Consider the following 16,731-nt stretch of genomic DNA (forward strand, 5'->3'; position numbering starts at 1 on the left):
AATGTATGTCCTGCTACCATCCAAACGGTGGCGAGGACCACAAGAGACAGACAGTTGCCAAACCAAGCCTCTCCTGCACTCCCTCCCCTCTGGTCCATGCTCCTGGAAAGCCCTGCTTCCATCACTGACAAACAGCCAGCCCTTTGCTCCAACCTCACCTCCCAGCAATGTTGCCATCCAGTAAGTCACAGGCCTCCTTCCATCCATATAAGCTATACTTGATGCTGATGCCTGAGCAAAGAACATATTACATACCATTGTTAGATGAAAATAGACTTTATTGATTACAGCCATCAGAGCATTAGCATGGCATAAGGGCAATGGATCGACAGTATTGAATGATCCCCCTGCTGCTTGATGGCACACATTTGTCAGCCTGCCTTCTGAGCACTACAAGATGGTAGGAGGTGTAACACCCATCCAGGCATGACCCTTGCAGTCCCTGTCACCTAAAGTGAAGTCTGCAACAGCCAGTCCAGGAGTGTACCCTTCAGGGGGCCATTCAGTGATGTGTTCTGTATTCTTTGTCTGGGCACTAGCCTCATGCATAGTCTATATGGGATGCAAGGGGACCTGCAGACTGACAAGTGGGTAGTGTTGCAGTCATGAGGTGAGGCTGGGACAGAAGGTGGGTTGTACATCTGCAACTGAGGCTGTGTGTGCTGGGGGCAGAGCAGGGAGGAGTGAAGGAGGGGCTGGCTTTTCCCCAGGAGCCACTTATGGTCCTTGCCACCATTACTGATCAGCAGCATTGGAGACCGATGATTTCTCACAGGCAGCTGTATATTCAAAGAAGGGGCTATAGCTGCATACATGGGGAAACTGTTTTTATGAGGATAGGTTTGTGTGGGTAGCCATGTTGGTCTGCAGTAGAACTGTAGGATTTGAGACCAACAAGATTTTCAGCGTGTTGGCTTTCTAGAATCAGAGCTCCCTTCCTTAGACACCTGTGTGAAGAACAGAGCTCTAACTCTTGAAAGCTTACACCCAGAAATTCTTGTTCCTCTCTAAAGTGCCATGGACTCAAATCCTGCTGTTTTTATGAGCTTGCAGTCAAGCTACAATTTGTCTTTGTGGGTCTTGATACTCGCTGATTTATACCCACTTAGTAAATCTGTATGTGGTGAGTAGACGTGTGTGCTAGTTGGTGGAAAGGTTCCTGATAGCTGGGCCTGCTGCTCTGTTTTGATGTACAGCTACTGCAAACTTTGGAAGCAATACTGAATTGCTTGCGGAAAAATATTAACCCTTTTGAATATGCGTACACTTTGAGACACAGGTGAAGAAAAACAGAATGGTTTAGTTAAGAGGAACATCAATATAACAAACAGATGAACAAATGCTGCTGAACCCTGTGATGCAATACCATTTGAGCAGGTTGGAATTGCTTTGTGGCCAAAAACATAATATAATGCAATGATAAATTAACATTGCTAGATGAGAGATTTTAAACTTTGAATTCTTATTAGTATGCTGAGAACAAAAATACCACCACATAGCATATGTTTGATATGCAAGTGTTTAAATAATGATGATTTGATAGTTTGCATTTTTAGGTAAGCTATACTCTCAGCCATTCAGAGATTAAGCTGAGATGCACAACAGGCAGCCCAGTAGACCCATGTTGTTTGGTTCATACTGATTTCAAGGTGGGAGCCAGTGTACTGACCCACTCCCCTCCCTGAAGCCTCTCACTACATCCCTGTTGGAGCATGGTGAGCAGTTTCCCAGGGAGGGACAAATCATAATAGGGATTCTCAGACTTCTAACAGGACAAAAGCAGGAATTCTGCAAGCAGTTTTCTTAGGGAGCGAGGAATCAGAATCCTACCTATTAAGATATGGTGGAAAGCTTCTGGAGTGAGGACCAGCCTGTTGAGTCTGACCACCATCCAGTTTCTCTGTTGCATCATAGGGTCTTGTATTTCAGTTGGAAGCCCCTGGGATGCATTGTGGGGAAGCACAGAGGGGCCATGTTCTGACTGTTTTTCCACTGGATGAAAAATGTGTCAGCTAAACAATTGTATGAGCCATAATGGAGCCAGGTGACACCATGGGGCAGAGCCAGGCAGCCATGTGTGACAGCTCACTTAGCTGAAGTCAAGATACTTTATGACTGATGTAATTGAGTTGTATACCTATGAATTGTGCCCTGCTGTTCTTAACAGAGACCATGTTCTTTGCATGCTTGCTTATACATCAGAGATAGTGGTTCATACAGGAAAATTTTACTGCTTGTGACATTGTTCTCTTGTCTGTTCTCCAGCATTGATAGTCAGATTTTCGTACTGATGAAGTCACGTTCAGAGAGGTTGAAGAGAAAATTTACTTAAGTGCATTGAGAGATACCATGTGGTAGCTTACTTCTCTTTGAGTATAGTTAAAATATTAACAATAGCTTCCAAAGATGAGACTTTCCCACCACTTGCTCTAGCCCCATGAACTCTCCCAAAAGATAGTTTCTGGACATGGACAGCATAATGGATGGATGCTGGATGGACAGCATAAGGGGTAAATGAGGGTTTGCATTGGCAGGAGGTCACTGGTGGAAATTGTCCCTCCTTTCCATGATGAAAATGCCCTTCCATTGTCAGAAACAGACAAGGTAAGGTGCAAGCTGTTGTTTTGAACATGGGGCACACTGCTAAGCTGCTTTGAGACATCGTAACAAACCTGTGAGACGGGCATAAATGTAACTTGATAGTTGTGCTTGCCCTTCCATTTCACATGTTGTTCCCTTGTGCATTGAGGACAACTGAAGATTCATTGTCCGTCTTCTGTGCAATCCCACATGGGACTACGCATGTACAGGCCTGCAGATAGGTAGGGTTTTTTTTAAGCTAAAGTCCGCTAGGTGGCACTTGCCTCCCAGTGCACATGAGCGGGCTTTCTCGCCAAAATGGCACTGGGGTGCTGTGCCCCCGACCCTCCAGTCCCTTCTTCGCCGCCGACCGGGAAGGTTCTTTTTCGTTCCACTTGTGTGCAGAAGTGTCTGGAAGATCGTAAGAGATCATCATGTTGTTATGGCTGATACAGCCTTATTCAAGAAAAGCGCAACCTGTGCTACAGAAATGACAAAAACAGATGGACACTGTCTGTCTTGAATGTTTCGGAAAAGGCCATAACAGACAGCCCTGCAAACACTGTAGAAGTTTCACCCCCAAGGCCAGGACTGAGAAGGCCAAAAGACTTAAGGCACTGTTATGGGAGCTCGCCATGAAAGCCTCCGATACCCCGAAAATTCTTTCCCCGTCTACTTTGGGAAAAGGAGCGGGTCCTTCGTCCTAACGCACTCCCCATCTCATCATTCAACAGCTTCCTCCTTGGCTCAATCTCAGAGTTAATCTCGGCTTCAAACACAGGAGGCTCAAGGTGTGTTTGAGACCACTCGGATCCACACACCCTTGAGGTCATCCGCAAGACCCAACTCGATGATTGCAGGTGTTCCCAAGAAAAAGAAGAGACAGTGTTTGGAACTGAAGGATTCGCTGGCTTTGAAGACCACAGAACCGAGGTCGGAGCAGAAGGGCTTGGATCCGAAGGGCTCGGATCTGAAGACATTGGACCAGAGTGGCTCGGATCTGAAGAGGTCAAGCCAGAGAGGCTTGGATCCAAAGAGCAGAGATCCAAGGAGGCTTGATCCAACATCTACCTCAGAACAGCTTCTGTACAAGAAAGCTAAGTGCAAAACCAAGCACATTGATCCGCCATTAGAGGTCAGACCTCGGACGCCTTCCATCCACTCAACGTCCCCATCACACCATTCTGCTGAGGAGAGTGAGTTATAGGAAAGATTCCTGTACTCTTGGCAATCTGCTCCAGAGTATACTCGACACTATTTGCAACTGGACTGGACATGCTCAAGACCAAGTATGGGCTGGATCTTGGAAATTCCTATCGCACGCACTCCATCGCACTGGGCTTTGAGTCCTTTGATGAGCGTAGGGGATCTAGATCTTCTTATGACATCCCAGAATCTGTTATGTCTTACCATCTGTCAGACAGAAGCCAGGAGCAGAGCCGTAGTCCAGTCTCTGACCCTTCTCTGGATGAAGCATTCATTGGATCCGGCCAAGTCTCTCCTAACGAGGATTATTGCCTGTATTCAGAACAACTTTGGAGGATGGCTCACTCACTGGAAATAGAGGTGGCTGCGGTTGATCTCAAGCCCAAGTACAAAATCTTAAACCACCTCTACTCTCACAACCCTGCCAATGTGGCATTCCCCATTATCGAGGGTTTTGTGGACATCATTAACAGCATTTGCGAGAAGCCTCCCTGGACTCATCCAACTTCAAAAAAGGCAGGAGGTTTCTGTAAAAGTAGAGAGGACATTTGTTCTTTCCTTTTCCAACACCCTCCTCCGTCTTCTCTAGTGACGGAGGAGATGGAATCACTCTGACGACAGGGCTCCCATCATACCCCTGCTGACAAGGAGAGTCAGAAACTCAGTGCTCTGGGGAAGAAGCTGTATGTCTCCGTAGCCTTCAATGTGAAGATTGCAAATTATGCTGCCATCATGGGAGCTTATCAGATTTTTTTTGTGGTATCGCCTGATGTCCTTCCTCGATAAGCTCCCAGAGGACCAAAAGATCCTGGTGAAGGTCATTCAGGAGGAGGCTTTGAAGTTGTCAAAATGACAAATCAACATGGGGGATAACACAGCTGACACTTAAGCTAGAGTGTTGGCTTCTTTGGTGGTCCTATGATGGCATGCATGGCTACATACCACCGCCCTGCCTTTGGAGATGAGGACCAAGATTGAGGACTCCCTTTCAAGGGGGCAACCTTATTCTCAACAAAAACTGATGATTACCTCTCTCAAAAGAGGAAGGATCGCCTTACTACCCATTCATATGGAGTTTTGCCCAAGCAATCACCAGGGCAGCAATACCCTTCTAAGCAGCAGCAACATCAGTCTTACCAAGGGAGATCCTATTGGTACCAACCATATCCTCCCCTGACCTACAGTCAACATCAGTCCCACCAGGGACATTATCAGAGGAAATAATTGTGCTAGGCAAAGCCAGCAACCCCCCTCCAATAAAGTGGCCAGTGGACAAAAACAGTTCTGACTAGGTCCGGAACAGCCAGTTGTCTTGGGGGCAAGCCTGGCCAATTTCTTTTCAGCATGGGAGCAGATCACCTCGGACAGATGGGTCCTGCAAATTGTTCAATTTGGCTATCAAATTGAATTTGAATGTTACCCGACCCAGGTGCTCCCTGATTTTACATCACATCCTCCTTTGTAGGGGTTACAGGCAGAGAGAGATGAGTAAATTAGTAAAGGAGCAGTTCAAGTGATCCCAAAAAGGGAGTCTCAGTGGGGCTTCTATTCTAATATGTTTCTGGTAGATAAGAAAGATGGGGGTACCAGACCCATCCTAGATTTGAGGCGACTTAATAAACACATACATACAAAAAAGTTCAAGATGGTAATGTTGAACATGGTTATGCAACTTCTACCACCTGACACCTGGTTTGTGGTATTGGACCTGAAGGATGCGTACTTTCACATCGCTATACATCATTCGCATAGGCCTTTCTTACACTTAATCTGCTGTAACAATGTTTTCCAATACCAAGTTTTATCATTCGGTCTTAGTGGCTTACCTTAGAAAACAGGGCTGTTTTATTTACCCCTATCTTGATGATTGGCTCTTGACAGCATCATCTAGCAAGGACCTGCAAAGACACACAAAATTAGTGCTGCAGACCTGCAACAGACTAGGGCTGATTGTAAATTTCAAGAAATCATCCCTAATTCCATCTAAAAAAGTCCAATTTATTGGGGCTATTTTGGATGGTACTGTAAATAGAGGCTTCCTCCCTATGGAGAGGGCAAGTAGGATCCGTGAGATAGTTGAGCGTTTTTGTCGGTGCAGGTTTCAGTCTGCCTTAAATATTCAAACTCTACTGGGTCTGATGGCAGCTACTACCTTTGTCACCCCACTGGCCAGACTACATATGAGGGAACTCCAATTGTGGTTTCTGTATACTTAAGTTTGAACATCATTCCTTAAATTGAAAATACTCAATCCCCAGGAGGATGATTAGTTCCCTATCTTAGTGGGTGGAGAATAGGAATCTACTGAAAGGTGTAGAGTTTGGAACACCCCAGGTAGATGTAACCATATCTACTGATGTCCACTTCTGTATGGGGGGCACATTGTGGGTCATTAAGTACACATGGGAGGTGGCTATCTCATGACAGTCAGCTGCATATTAACATCTTGGAGTTACGAGCAATCTGTTACGCCCTTACAGCGTTTGAAGATGCTATCTGGGAAAGAAAGATACAGATTCTGATAGACAATTGTACAGCCATGTACTACCTGAACATGCATGGGGGCACTGCATCCAGGGCCCTTTGTAAAGAATCCATGACCATATTGGATTGGGCCATAGTGAGAAGTGTTTCCCTGCAGGATGTTCACGTTCTCGACACAGTAAATGTGACTGCAGATTCATGACCTACCCAGACTGAAGTCGGAAAACCGAAAACGGTGCTTGACAGACACTAAGACTTGTATTTGAGAACTGGTGTTATCTGGATGTAGACCTCTTTGCCAGGCTAGGAAACCAGAAGGCGTAGAGGTTCTGCTCCAGGGAGGAATAGGACACGGTTCATTGGGAGATGCCTTCCAGATTACCTGGGAAGGACATCTCTTCTACGCATTTCCCTCTTTCCCTCTAATTGCCAAAGTAGTCAGCAAGATACAGAGGGACCGGCCACACATTATTTTAATAACACCTTTCTGGCCCAGACAACTTTGGTACCAACATGAGATGCATTTGTCTCAGGAGCAATGTCATTACTTTGGGTTTGAATCGGACCTGCTGACACACGATGGGGTATGGTTTCATGACCTACCCAGACTGAAGCTAACAGCTTGGCGCATAGTGGGACAGGGACCCACTCTGCGAGGGTAACAGAAGTTGTACTTAATGCTAGGAGATTAAATACAAGAAAACCTTACGCATTCAAATGGGGCAGGTTCACATGTTGGGTCTCTCAGAAAGACTTAGACCCCTTTAATTGCCAAATTTCGGATATCCTGGAGTTTCTATTATTGCTCAAAGATGAGAGCCTCTCCAATTCCTCAGTTAAGGTGTATCTCGCTGCTATCTTGTCATTTTACCATAGGATTGATGGGAAAACAGTCATCTCCCACAGTATCTCTAGGTCATTTCTCAAGGGCCTTCAGAATATGTTCCCACAAGTTAGAGAATTAGTGCCCTAATGGTCACTTCAGCTGGTTTTGGCTGAACTTACGTGGCCTCCATTTGAGCCTCTTGCAACCTGTAACGTTCGTTTTCTATCCCAAAAGGATGCATTTTTGGTTGCTATTACTTCTAGTAGACGGGTGAGCGAGTTAACAGCTTTACGCTCAGACCCTCCCTTCTGCAAGGTTGACAGTGATAAGGTGGTGTTGAAACCTGACCTTAAGTTCAGACCCAAGGTCTCAGCTCAGTTTCATACCCTCCCTCCTACTCCGCTGTGTTCTTCATTACTTACTTTTTTGGAAATGGCGGCTCAGGACAACTGGAGGGTCGTGGGCACTGCCTCCCAGTGCCGTTTCGGTGGGAAAGCCCGCTCATGCGCACTAGGAGGCGATTGCCCCCTAGCGGACTTTAGCTAAAAAAAAAATCCTACCGATCGGCAGGCCTGCACATGCGCAGTCCCATGTGTGGCTGCAGTGAAGATGTCAATGAACAGCAATTATGGTAAGTGCAACTCTTGTTTTTCCTGGTTTGGGAAGCTTTGAATCAAACTCAGATTTGCTGTGATGGCATCTGGCCAAATTTCAGTTGATTTTCTCCCACAAACTGGAATTTATAGACCATGGTTTAATCCTGGTTTGTAGAGAGGACACAAATGTCTGTCTGTACAGGCACCAGGACTTGGGCATTAACAATTCTAAAATGTGGAAGCCTTCATTGCTCCCCATGCATGATGGTGGGGGGCGGGGGAACATGAGCATGGCAAAAAGTTGGGTTTGTGTGAGGAACAGATAGAGGTCTAGATGCAGCCTTCAGCTCAGAAGCTTTCTGTCATATTTTTAGACAGGTTTTAGACTGGGGATTCATTTTGTGTTTTGTTCATTCTGACATCTTTGTAAATAGTCTTTAACATTTTTCATAAGGAATATGACAGAGGCTGGATATAAAATATCGAACTGTATGTTGATGATTTTAGCTGTCAGCCTAGACTGCACTAGTTATGTATTCATTTACACATTTTCTGTAACTACACAAAGTAACCTTTCTTGTTTCTATTTTTATAGTCATTAATCTTGCTTCATAATGAGAATATTTTCTCATATCTGTATGAACACTTGTTCAGCTTACTTATCTATTTTGCTGACAATTGTAGGTACGAATGTGAAGAGTCTTTTACAACGCTGAATGTAGATATAAGAAATCACCAAAACTTGCTTGACTCCTTGGAACAGTATGTCAAAGGAGACTTACTGGAAGGTGCAAATGCATATCACTGTGAAAAATGCAACAAGAAGGTATGCATTTCTGAAAACTTTCATATGAACCTTAAGAGCAGTTGGATTAGTCCAAGACAAGCTACATAACCCAACTCTTTAAGAGGCTTCATACTGCAGGAAAAATTAAGGGCTGTTTTGTCTTAATAGCTATAATTCAAGTAAGCAACTATTGTAACTGCAAACCAGACATCTAACTCTTCAGTATAAAATCAACTTTGTTTATGTTATATTCTCATTTATTGCTAGGAAGCAGGCAGAAAAACGTTATTTTCTCTTCTGACTTGGGAGGTAGGACAAGCTGAACTTTATTTTTTTTTTCCTGGAGAGAAGACCCTCCCAGGCTCTGCCAGCTGCCTGAAGGAGGCAGTTCCTCTGGTCCAGATTCTGCTGCATTGGATAAAATTCCATGTCACTTGGAGCTGTTACCCACCCTCTCCCATGGACTAGGATAATCGGTCAAGAGCAGGTTTCCTGTAGATGGGGCTGGGATTTTTGTGGACAGGACCTTTTTCTTTATGACTGTCTTACCACATGTGTGAGCTGCCTCTCACTGCAAGAGTGGGTACCACCAGTTAACTGAGTGAGGGATTCCTGTGGGTGTCAGAACACTGGTCTTCCCAGATCAGTGGGACAGAGAGCTCTGAGGATCCTTGGCTTCTTTTGCCATCCTCTGGATGACAGCCCTTGTTCAGAGGAAGAAAATGAGCAGGTGCAGAGATTGGTTAGTGCCTCAAAGCACTTTGCAGTCCTAGCCCATACAGGGACAGCTTTTACTGTAGGCAAGAGAGCGTATGCTTTTTTTCCATTAGAGCTTCTCCCCTCACCTCACAGATCCAAGAGGCCCTGGGCCAGCTTCTGCTGGCTTTTCTTGACTGCCTAGTTGCTGGCTACCTATTCTGCTGAGCCTGGGCAGCCTCTAGATCTGAGTGCTACCATAGGTCTGCCATATTTTGAAGCCAAGTTGTGTTGCTTTTCCAGTTTTTGAGGAAGGTTAATATCCTTCAGCTGACACAAAGGGAAGGTTTCCTGCTATTTTTTCTCCCACATAAATGTTTTTAAAATACATGTTCTGGAAAAATAGAATCCCAGATTATGTGGTGGAAGAAGAGTTATCTTTAGATCTCCTCTACTGTTTGATGCCCAAGTGCAGCAAGAATGGGCAGGACCCGCATTTTCTGTACTGCTTTCAGAAGAGCCTAGAAGGGAGTGAAGTTCGTATTCATTGTCATGATATCAGCAGTTGCACAGGCCTGCTGTGGAGAGGTTTTGAAGCTCAAAATTGCCAGAGAAGGCGCCTTCCACTAACATGGCTTTCCTACCTTTTCCCAGCATGATAAAGTGGAGAGGAGTGCCCTTCCCTCAGTTCTGTCTCTGCTATTGCTAAGAGAGGCTGACTTCTAGAAGCTCCGTGTTTTGGGACTCGTGTTTGAGAGGAAACATATTTTTAAAAGACCAAAACTAACAGCTTCAAAAATTTGGCCCCCAAACTGTATTTTAAAAATGCTGGTCTGCAGGCTGAAAATCCTCCTTCCAGATGCCCACACTGTCTGCTTACTGTGCTTCAGCAAAAAGCACAATGTCTCCAGATGCTCAATATGGAGACAGTTTATTCCCAAAACAAGGCATGATACAACCTCATACTTGAAAGCAGGTCTTTTGGAAAAAGTTGTCTCTTGCAGCTCAGGCATACAAACTGAACACAATGCCAAATCCAACTCCTGAGAAGTGGATCCAATATTCGTCACTTCCAAGACTGAACCCAGGCCCTTTGGCACCATCTCTGGCTCAGATTAAGGCCTTCACTTCCATGCTTGAATTGGCCAAGTGCAGTGCCTCATAGCCTACCAAGTTGTCCAAGTCAGCCTTGGATCCAGTGCCCTCACATCCTCGAGACTCAGTTTTACAAACTCCAGTCCTCAAACCAGTCAATGAAGTGGTTTGCATTCCTCTCCATCAGACCATTCTTCTACATCACTGCTGTCTGTGTCCAAAGGTGAAATAATTTAATTGGCATTGCCAGTTCCATGTTGTCAGCCATATAAATTGTTCAACCACCATTTGGGTCCATCACATCAGTTGCATCCAGTGTAATATGGTTTTGCATTGTCTGGTAGGTCTCTGTACCAAGATCTCAGTTTTACTATTATAATTAGGGCTTAGGGTCTATATGTTCTGCTTAGATCTGATCGAATCAGTGTCATTCACAGTCCTTCCGCTGCACTGGGTGGAGATCCAGACCACCTTCCAGAGCACCATTCCAAGGCTCCTTTTTATTTGGATCCAGCCTATGGCTATGATGAGCCTTGCTATGTTGAACCAGAGTCTGAATATGCCTCAGAGCCTTCACTGGACAGTGCTATGCCAGAACTGTTTATATATTCTCCCAGTGAAGACTTGCCCATTTGTAAAGAATAGTTTATTCACTTGAGATCAATGTCTCTTATGCTACCACAAGAATGATGGATTTGGTATTCCAAGCACCATTCCAAGGCTCCTTTTTATTTGGATCCAGCCTATGGCTATGATGAGCCTTGCTGTGTTAAACCAGAGTCTGAATATGCCTCTTAGCCTTCACTGGACAGTGCTATGCCAGAACTGTTTATATATTCTCCCAGTGAAGACTTGCCCATTTGTAAAGAACAGTTTATTCACTTGAGATCAGTGTCTCTTATGCTACCCCAAGAATGATGGATCTGATATTCAAGGTCATGCTTCCAGGGTCTATTGGACCAGTTACCTTCCTGGTAATGGATGTTTTGCTAGAGGAGACAACAGATCCTTGGCTACAACTGGCCTTGCCAAATTGAAAATCACTATAGAACAAAACAAGTCCCTTCCTCTTTTCAGCACCTCACAGCAAATTCTTTGGTAGTGGACTCTATTCAAGACAAGAACAAGGACAGCCACCCATGCTGCTCCAGTGGGCAAAGAGGGCCACAAACTGGACAGTGTAGGCAAAAATACTAAGCTGCCTCTGTTTTAGGCTTTAAAATAGCTAAGTATCGGTGCACACAAGGGATGGTTTGGCTCCTTATCTAGAGCTATTACCTGAGAACAAATGCAAGCTAGCTAAACTCTTGGTACTAGAGGCATCTAAACCCTCTAAACACCAGATTTCCTTAGAAAAATGTACAAATGATTGTGTGGCTTTTAGTCTAACTACAGCAATCTGTCTTCGCTGGCACTCCTGGCAGTGATCTAGAGCTCTTGCATATGAGACCCATGTGTGGGTCAAAGATCTCCCTTTTGAGGGATCAGATCTATTATTGAAATCCTCATTAAAATGAGGAAGGACTCCATGCCCATAACTTCTGGCAGAGGTCAAAGTCCTCTTCAAGAAAAAAGCAACAATAAATGAAGGTACAGTACCTTGGCTTCTATTCCAGACAATTTCTGGTCAACAAAAAGAGAGGAGTTGTAAGAATGATCTTCAAACTGAGAAACCTCACCAAATTCTTGCCAGTAAAAAAATTTCAAAATTTTGTCAGTTGATGACATTCTTCCTCTCTTATGGCCTGGCATATGGTTCGTAATACTAGACTTGCTAGATGCCTGTTTCCACATAAGGATTAGAGCAGATCACCAAAAATATCTCTGATTTCAGTGTGGTACCCTACACCTGTAATACACAATCCTGACTTTTCGGGCTGGCAACAACATGCAGAGAGTCTTCACCAAGTTTGTGGCCATTGTGGTGGCTCACCTTTGCAGGTTTGGGTATGAGATTTACCCATACCTTGACAATTGATTGATTGTAGCAGACATCAGTCAGATGTTTATCTTTATCCTACGGGTTTTCAAAGCTCTGAATCTGCACGACAGTATGAAAAAGTCCAAATTAGAGTCCACACAGGAAGTAGGATTTGAATCCAGTAACACCTTAGAGATGAACAAGATACTCTGAAAATCATGCAGAGCTAGAAGGGTGCAGCTGAGAAAATCTGAAAAAATGCAACACCAGTGCAAACAAAAAGTGCAGATACTTTTGCTTCCACGTAGCCTGAGACCCAAACTCGCTTGAAAGACACCTTTCAATTGCCATGGATAGAGGATCAATACTATGCCTTCCCCCCATTCCCCTTAATCCTGAGGATCCTGTTCAAAATGAGGGCACAGCATACATCAGCAATAGTGAAAGACTGGTTCCATATTCTCCTAGCCATGTCTCAGAGTCAGTGCCACACCCTCCCTCCTGAGGACAATCTTCTTTTCCAGGGACCTTTTCTTCATCCAAACATTGCCTGCCTCCATTTGCCAATGTGTCTCAATTAGAGATGGGCACAAACTGGGAAATTCCGAACTGTGCGGTTTGTGGTTCATCACATTTCACAAACCACAAACTTTCACAAACTTGCCCCGGTTCGCGAACAAATTCATTCAGTTTGTGAAATCATCACTTCTGAGTCAGCAGAAGATCTGCTGAGAGCCCATTCCCCCCATTGCCTAGGAAACTGATTGATTGGCAGCAGGCTGTCTGTAGCAACGAACCGAAATATGAACCAAACGAACTGGGCTCAAATTCATCACGTTTCATAAGAAACGAGCTCCCACAAGCCGCATGACGAACTTCAGTTCATATTTTGGTTCATGCCCGCCTCTGGTCTCAATCAATCCCAAGCCACTCCCTTTCACACTGAGTGAAACAGGTTCTACTTAACACCAGAAAGCTAGCAACCTGGTGTTCTTGTTCATCTAAATGGAAATGTTTCTGTGACTGATTGAAACCGCAGAGCATTGATCCACTCTCATGCTACATGGGAAATGTTTTTGACTAGTTTAATACAGGGAATCTGGTACTGTCTAGTACAGTAAGGGCTTTCCTTTACATCCTTTAGGGTCCACTTAGTGTCCATAGCTTCCCCACTCATATAAATGGGAAATCAGAAGAGACCAAGCTGTTTAGTTCCACCTGCCTAGTTCCACAGTAGAGTTTTGCCTTTTACTAACAAATTGAGAGGAAAACCATTTGAGCTGCTGGGCACTTGCCCTTTCTGGCTACTTGCAATGAAGATTATATTTCTGGTTGCTATAACATCAGCTGGAATGGTAAGCAAGATCCAGACTCTTCATCGTGACCCTCCCTTTCTAAAAATCTTTGATACCAGAGTGGTTGTACAGCTGTCTCTTGACTTCCTCCCAAAAGTGACTTCCAAGTTCCACCTGAATTGAGATATCACCTTACCAGTGTCATTCCATCTGTCACCAGACAATGGAAAGCGAGCTCTGCACTCCGTTGATGTGCATAGAGCTTTTCTGCTTTATTTTAATAGAACCAAACCTTTCAGGCAAAATGCAAACCTGTTCGGGTTCCAGATCAGTCTACAAATTTTCAGTGCAATCAATCTCTAGATGGATAGTCTTCTGCATTCACCTATGCTTTGAAATTGCACAAATTGGACTACCTTTTACAGCCTACTGCTTTTTTGACCTGAGCACACCCTCTGTGGCATTCTGCTGAGATCTCTCCATAGGGAGCCAGTTTGGTTTAGTGGTTAAGAGTGTCAAACTAGGATCTAGGAGACCTAGCTTTGACTCTCTGCTCTGCCATGGAAGCTTGCTGGGTGACCTTGGACCAGTCACATGCACAACAGCCTAACCTACCTCACAGGGTTGTTGTGAGAATAAAATGAAGATAAGGAGACTTGTAAGCCACTTTTTGTCCCCATTGGGGAGTAAAGTGGGGTATAAATGAAGGAAATGAATAGAATAGATACAGTCTCAAGGCAAGTACCTAGTCTTCCTTTTGCACTGTTGCAAATATTATTCTGTGGACGTTGACACCATGAAAGAAGTGGAAGTTAGAAGAGCGATAGATGCTCCGTGTATTCAATTAAGAGCTCATTCCTATCTTCTAGCTTTTGGTGAGTCAGCTTACTATTCTCCCATGTGAGACTGCACAGATACACTGGTACCGCAACAATGAAAACATGGTTGCACTTAACCTGTAACTGTATGAAATCATGCATTCCTCCCTCCTGCTCTTCTGTGAGCTTTTCTGACCTGAGTAGTCTTACTGGCAGTAGCAGCAAGGAACTGAGGGAAGAGAAGCAGCATGAGGGGGGAGGGGAAAGGAGCACTCTAATGATTTTGAGCTTCAAAACCTTTGCACGGCAGGCCAGTGCACTTGCAGTATCCATGTGACAGGGTGAACAGCTACAGGTGCCACCATGTTTCTGTAACATGGAAATCACTCCAGTAACCCTCCAATTATTGCTTGATTAGGGGTGTAGTTGTCAAAGATACTTCATCTAAGTTGCACAGAACAAAATCATCACAACCATAAATGCAGAAGAGAGCTGTCTTTGTACTTCTTGGACCAGGATTTAATGGACACTTGTAGTTTTAGACTCAGAAGAATGGACGAGGGCTGTGTCTTTTCTCTGGAACACACAAGTGTCCTTCAACATCAGAATCCTGTTAGTTAGTGCTCAATTCACATTTGCCATTCAGAGAGAGATCTCGAACTTTCTGTTACTATTTCAGGGTCTCCTTTATCACAGTGATGAGTATAGGCTACAAGTTGATCTAAAAGCAGTTGCAGGTGTTTCAGTTAAATGAAAAGAGGGTGCAGTATTGCCTGTCCAAATAAAGCTTCTGTCCTGACAGACCTCAAGGGCATAGTTTTGAATGAAAGCGGCTGAACATAGGTAGTTGATCTACACATTTCTGGAACTGAGATACCTGTGGCAAAAGCAAAATATATAGGTGTGTGTGTAAAGGAATAAAATTTTATTCTCTGCGGGAGAGATGTTTTGGCCACTTAGAGAAGAGGTGAATAGCTGAAGATAAGGCATGGCTTAGATGCTGGGATGATGCAGGCTGTCCTTTTTATGGACAGAATAGGACACAAACAGTTCAGTGTTTGATAGAATGTAGCAGTTCTGCCTGTATAGGAGAGTTTCCTCCTGGTATTCAGAATAGCATGCTTTCAGCCTCTGAAGTGGTTGAAGAGGAGCACCAGGTCATGATTTGGATGGAATCCTGATACCACCTTCAGCAAGAATTAAATGTTTACTCTAAGGGACTGTGTTGACTCTGAGGAAATAGAGATAAGGATCTGAGGGTAGCCAGTTCAGATTCTGTCTTCACAGAACAGAGTGGAAGAGCATCACTTGTCTCCCTCAGAGCCTGGACCCTCAGTGTCACAGCCTTCATTGAAAAAGGAGAAGGAATTATAAGGGGAGAATAGTCCTCTTTCTGCTCTCATCGAGAAAATACTTTTCTAACTTCTCACAGGCTTCAGCTAGAAAAGGGAGATTTCAGAGACTACTGCACTGGCAAGGAAAATGGGATTTCCCCCAGCTTTACCCACTTTGATTCTACTTACTCCCCTCTTCTAGTTTTTTTCCAGGGGCTATTGGATCAAGAATGATATCCCAGACCATTGCACCCCAAGGAAAGGAGGTGGCATAAATTAGATGCAAAAAGGGTATTGAGGGTATATGTCAGTAGAACAGCTGCTGCATGGGAGTTCCTTTTTTCATCTCCTAAAAGCAGGGAGCCCAAAGTTTTAGGGTTTTCAGATCTGTAATCTGCATGTGACAGTGTATTTCTCTGGTCCTGGGGCAGGGACTGGAGCCAGCAGCTCAGTCACTTTAGAGGAGCAGCTACCTGAGCTGCCTTGGACATTTGTGTGCCCATTGAAGATACTTGTAGAGCAGCATCTTGTTTATTGCTCTCGGCCTTCATCAGATACTACAAAATTGATCTTTTTGCCTCTGCAGATGCTGCCAGTTGGTGGGCACGTACTGCAACAGGCTGTCTAGAGAGTCATGCCCAGCTGTGAAGCTGTCTTGTTGTATCTGTCTGTGATGTAAGACAGCTATGATGCATCCCTTCCTGTTGTTACCTTCCTGTTGTTGTGGCATAAGCCAGTCTGTATATTACATAGTTTTTGGGAACATGTTTTTCTGTTCCTGATTTAGTTGTTTCTCAGAGTTCTTAGAAGGTGATTTAGCTTTAAATGAACCAAATTCGTCTAGCTAGTGTCAGTTTCTGGGAAGTTCTCCTTGCCAGAAAAGGAGTAAAGTTTATTTGACCTGCTTCGTGTGTCAGAAGAGGAATTAATTCTTTCTTGTTTGCTATCCTAGCACTAAACAAAAGAGAACCTTGGGGTAAGTTCATGTTTTCAATCTCTGATTGAATCCAAAGTAACTCCACCATAGGGGAACTGGCAGAGTGGTACTTCTCCCTGCTGCAACAACTTGCTGAGCTTCCAAAAGTTCTGCTCC

General features: G+C 44.4%; 1 protein-coding gene across 1 annotated transcript in view; it reads left to right on the forward strand.

Annotated features, from left to right (window-relative positions):
• The window catches only part of USP9X (ubiquitin specific peptidase 9 X-linked), a 141,649-nt gene that overhangs the window by 99,992 nt on the left and 24,926 nt on the right, over positions 1-16,731 (forward strand). The window contains exon 34 of the mRNA XM_054973413.1: positions 8,377-8,518. Within this exon, the coding sequence (XP_054829388.1) occupies positions 8,377-8,518 (142 nt within the window). The remainder of the gene's footprint in view (positions 1-8,376; positions 8,519-16,731) is intronic.

This window comes from Eublepharis macularius, chromosome 3 (assembly GCF_028583425.1).
Source record: "Eublepharis macularius isolate TG4126 chromosome 3, MPM_Emac_v1.0, whole genome shotgun sequence".
NCBI classification, from domain to species: domain Eukaryota; kingdom Metazoa; phylum Chordata; class Lepidosauria; order Squamata; family Eublepharidae; genus Eublepharis; species Eublepharis macularius.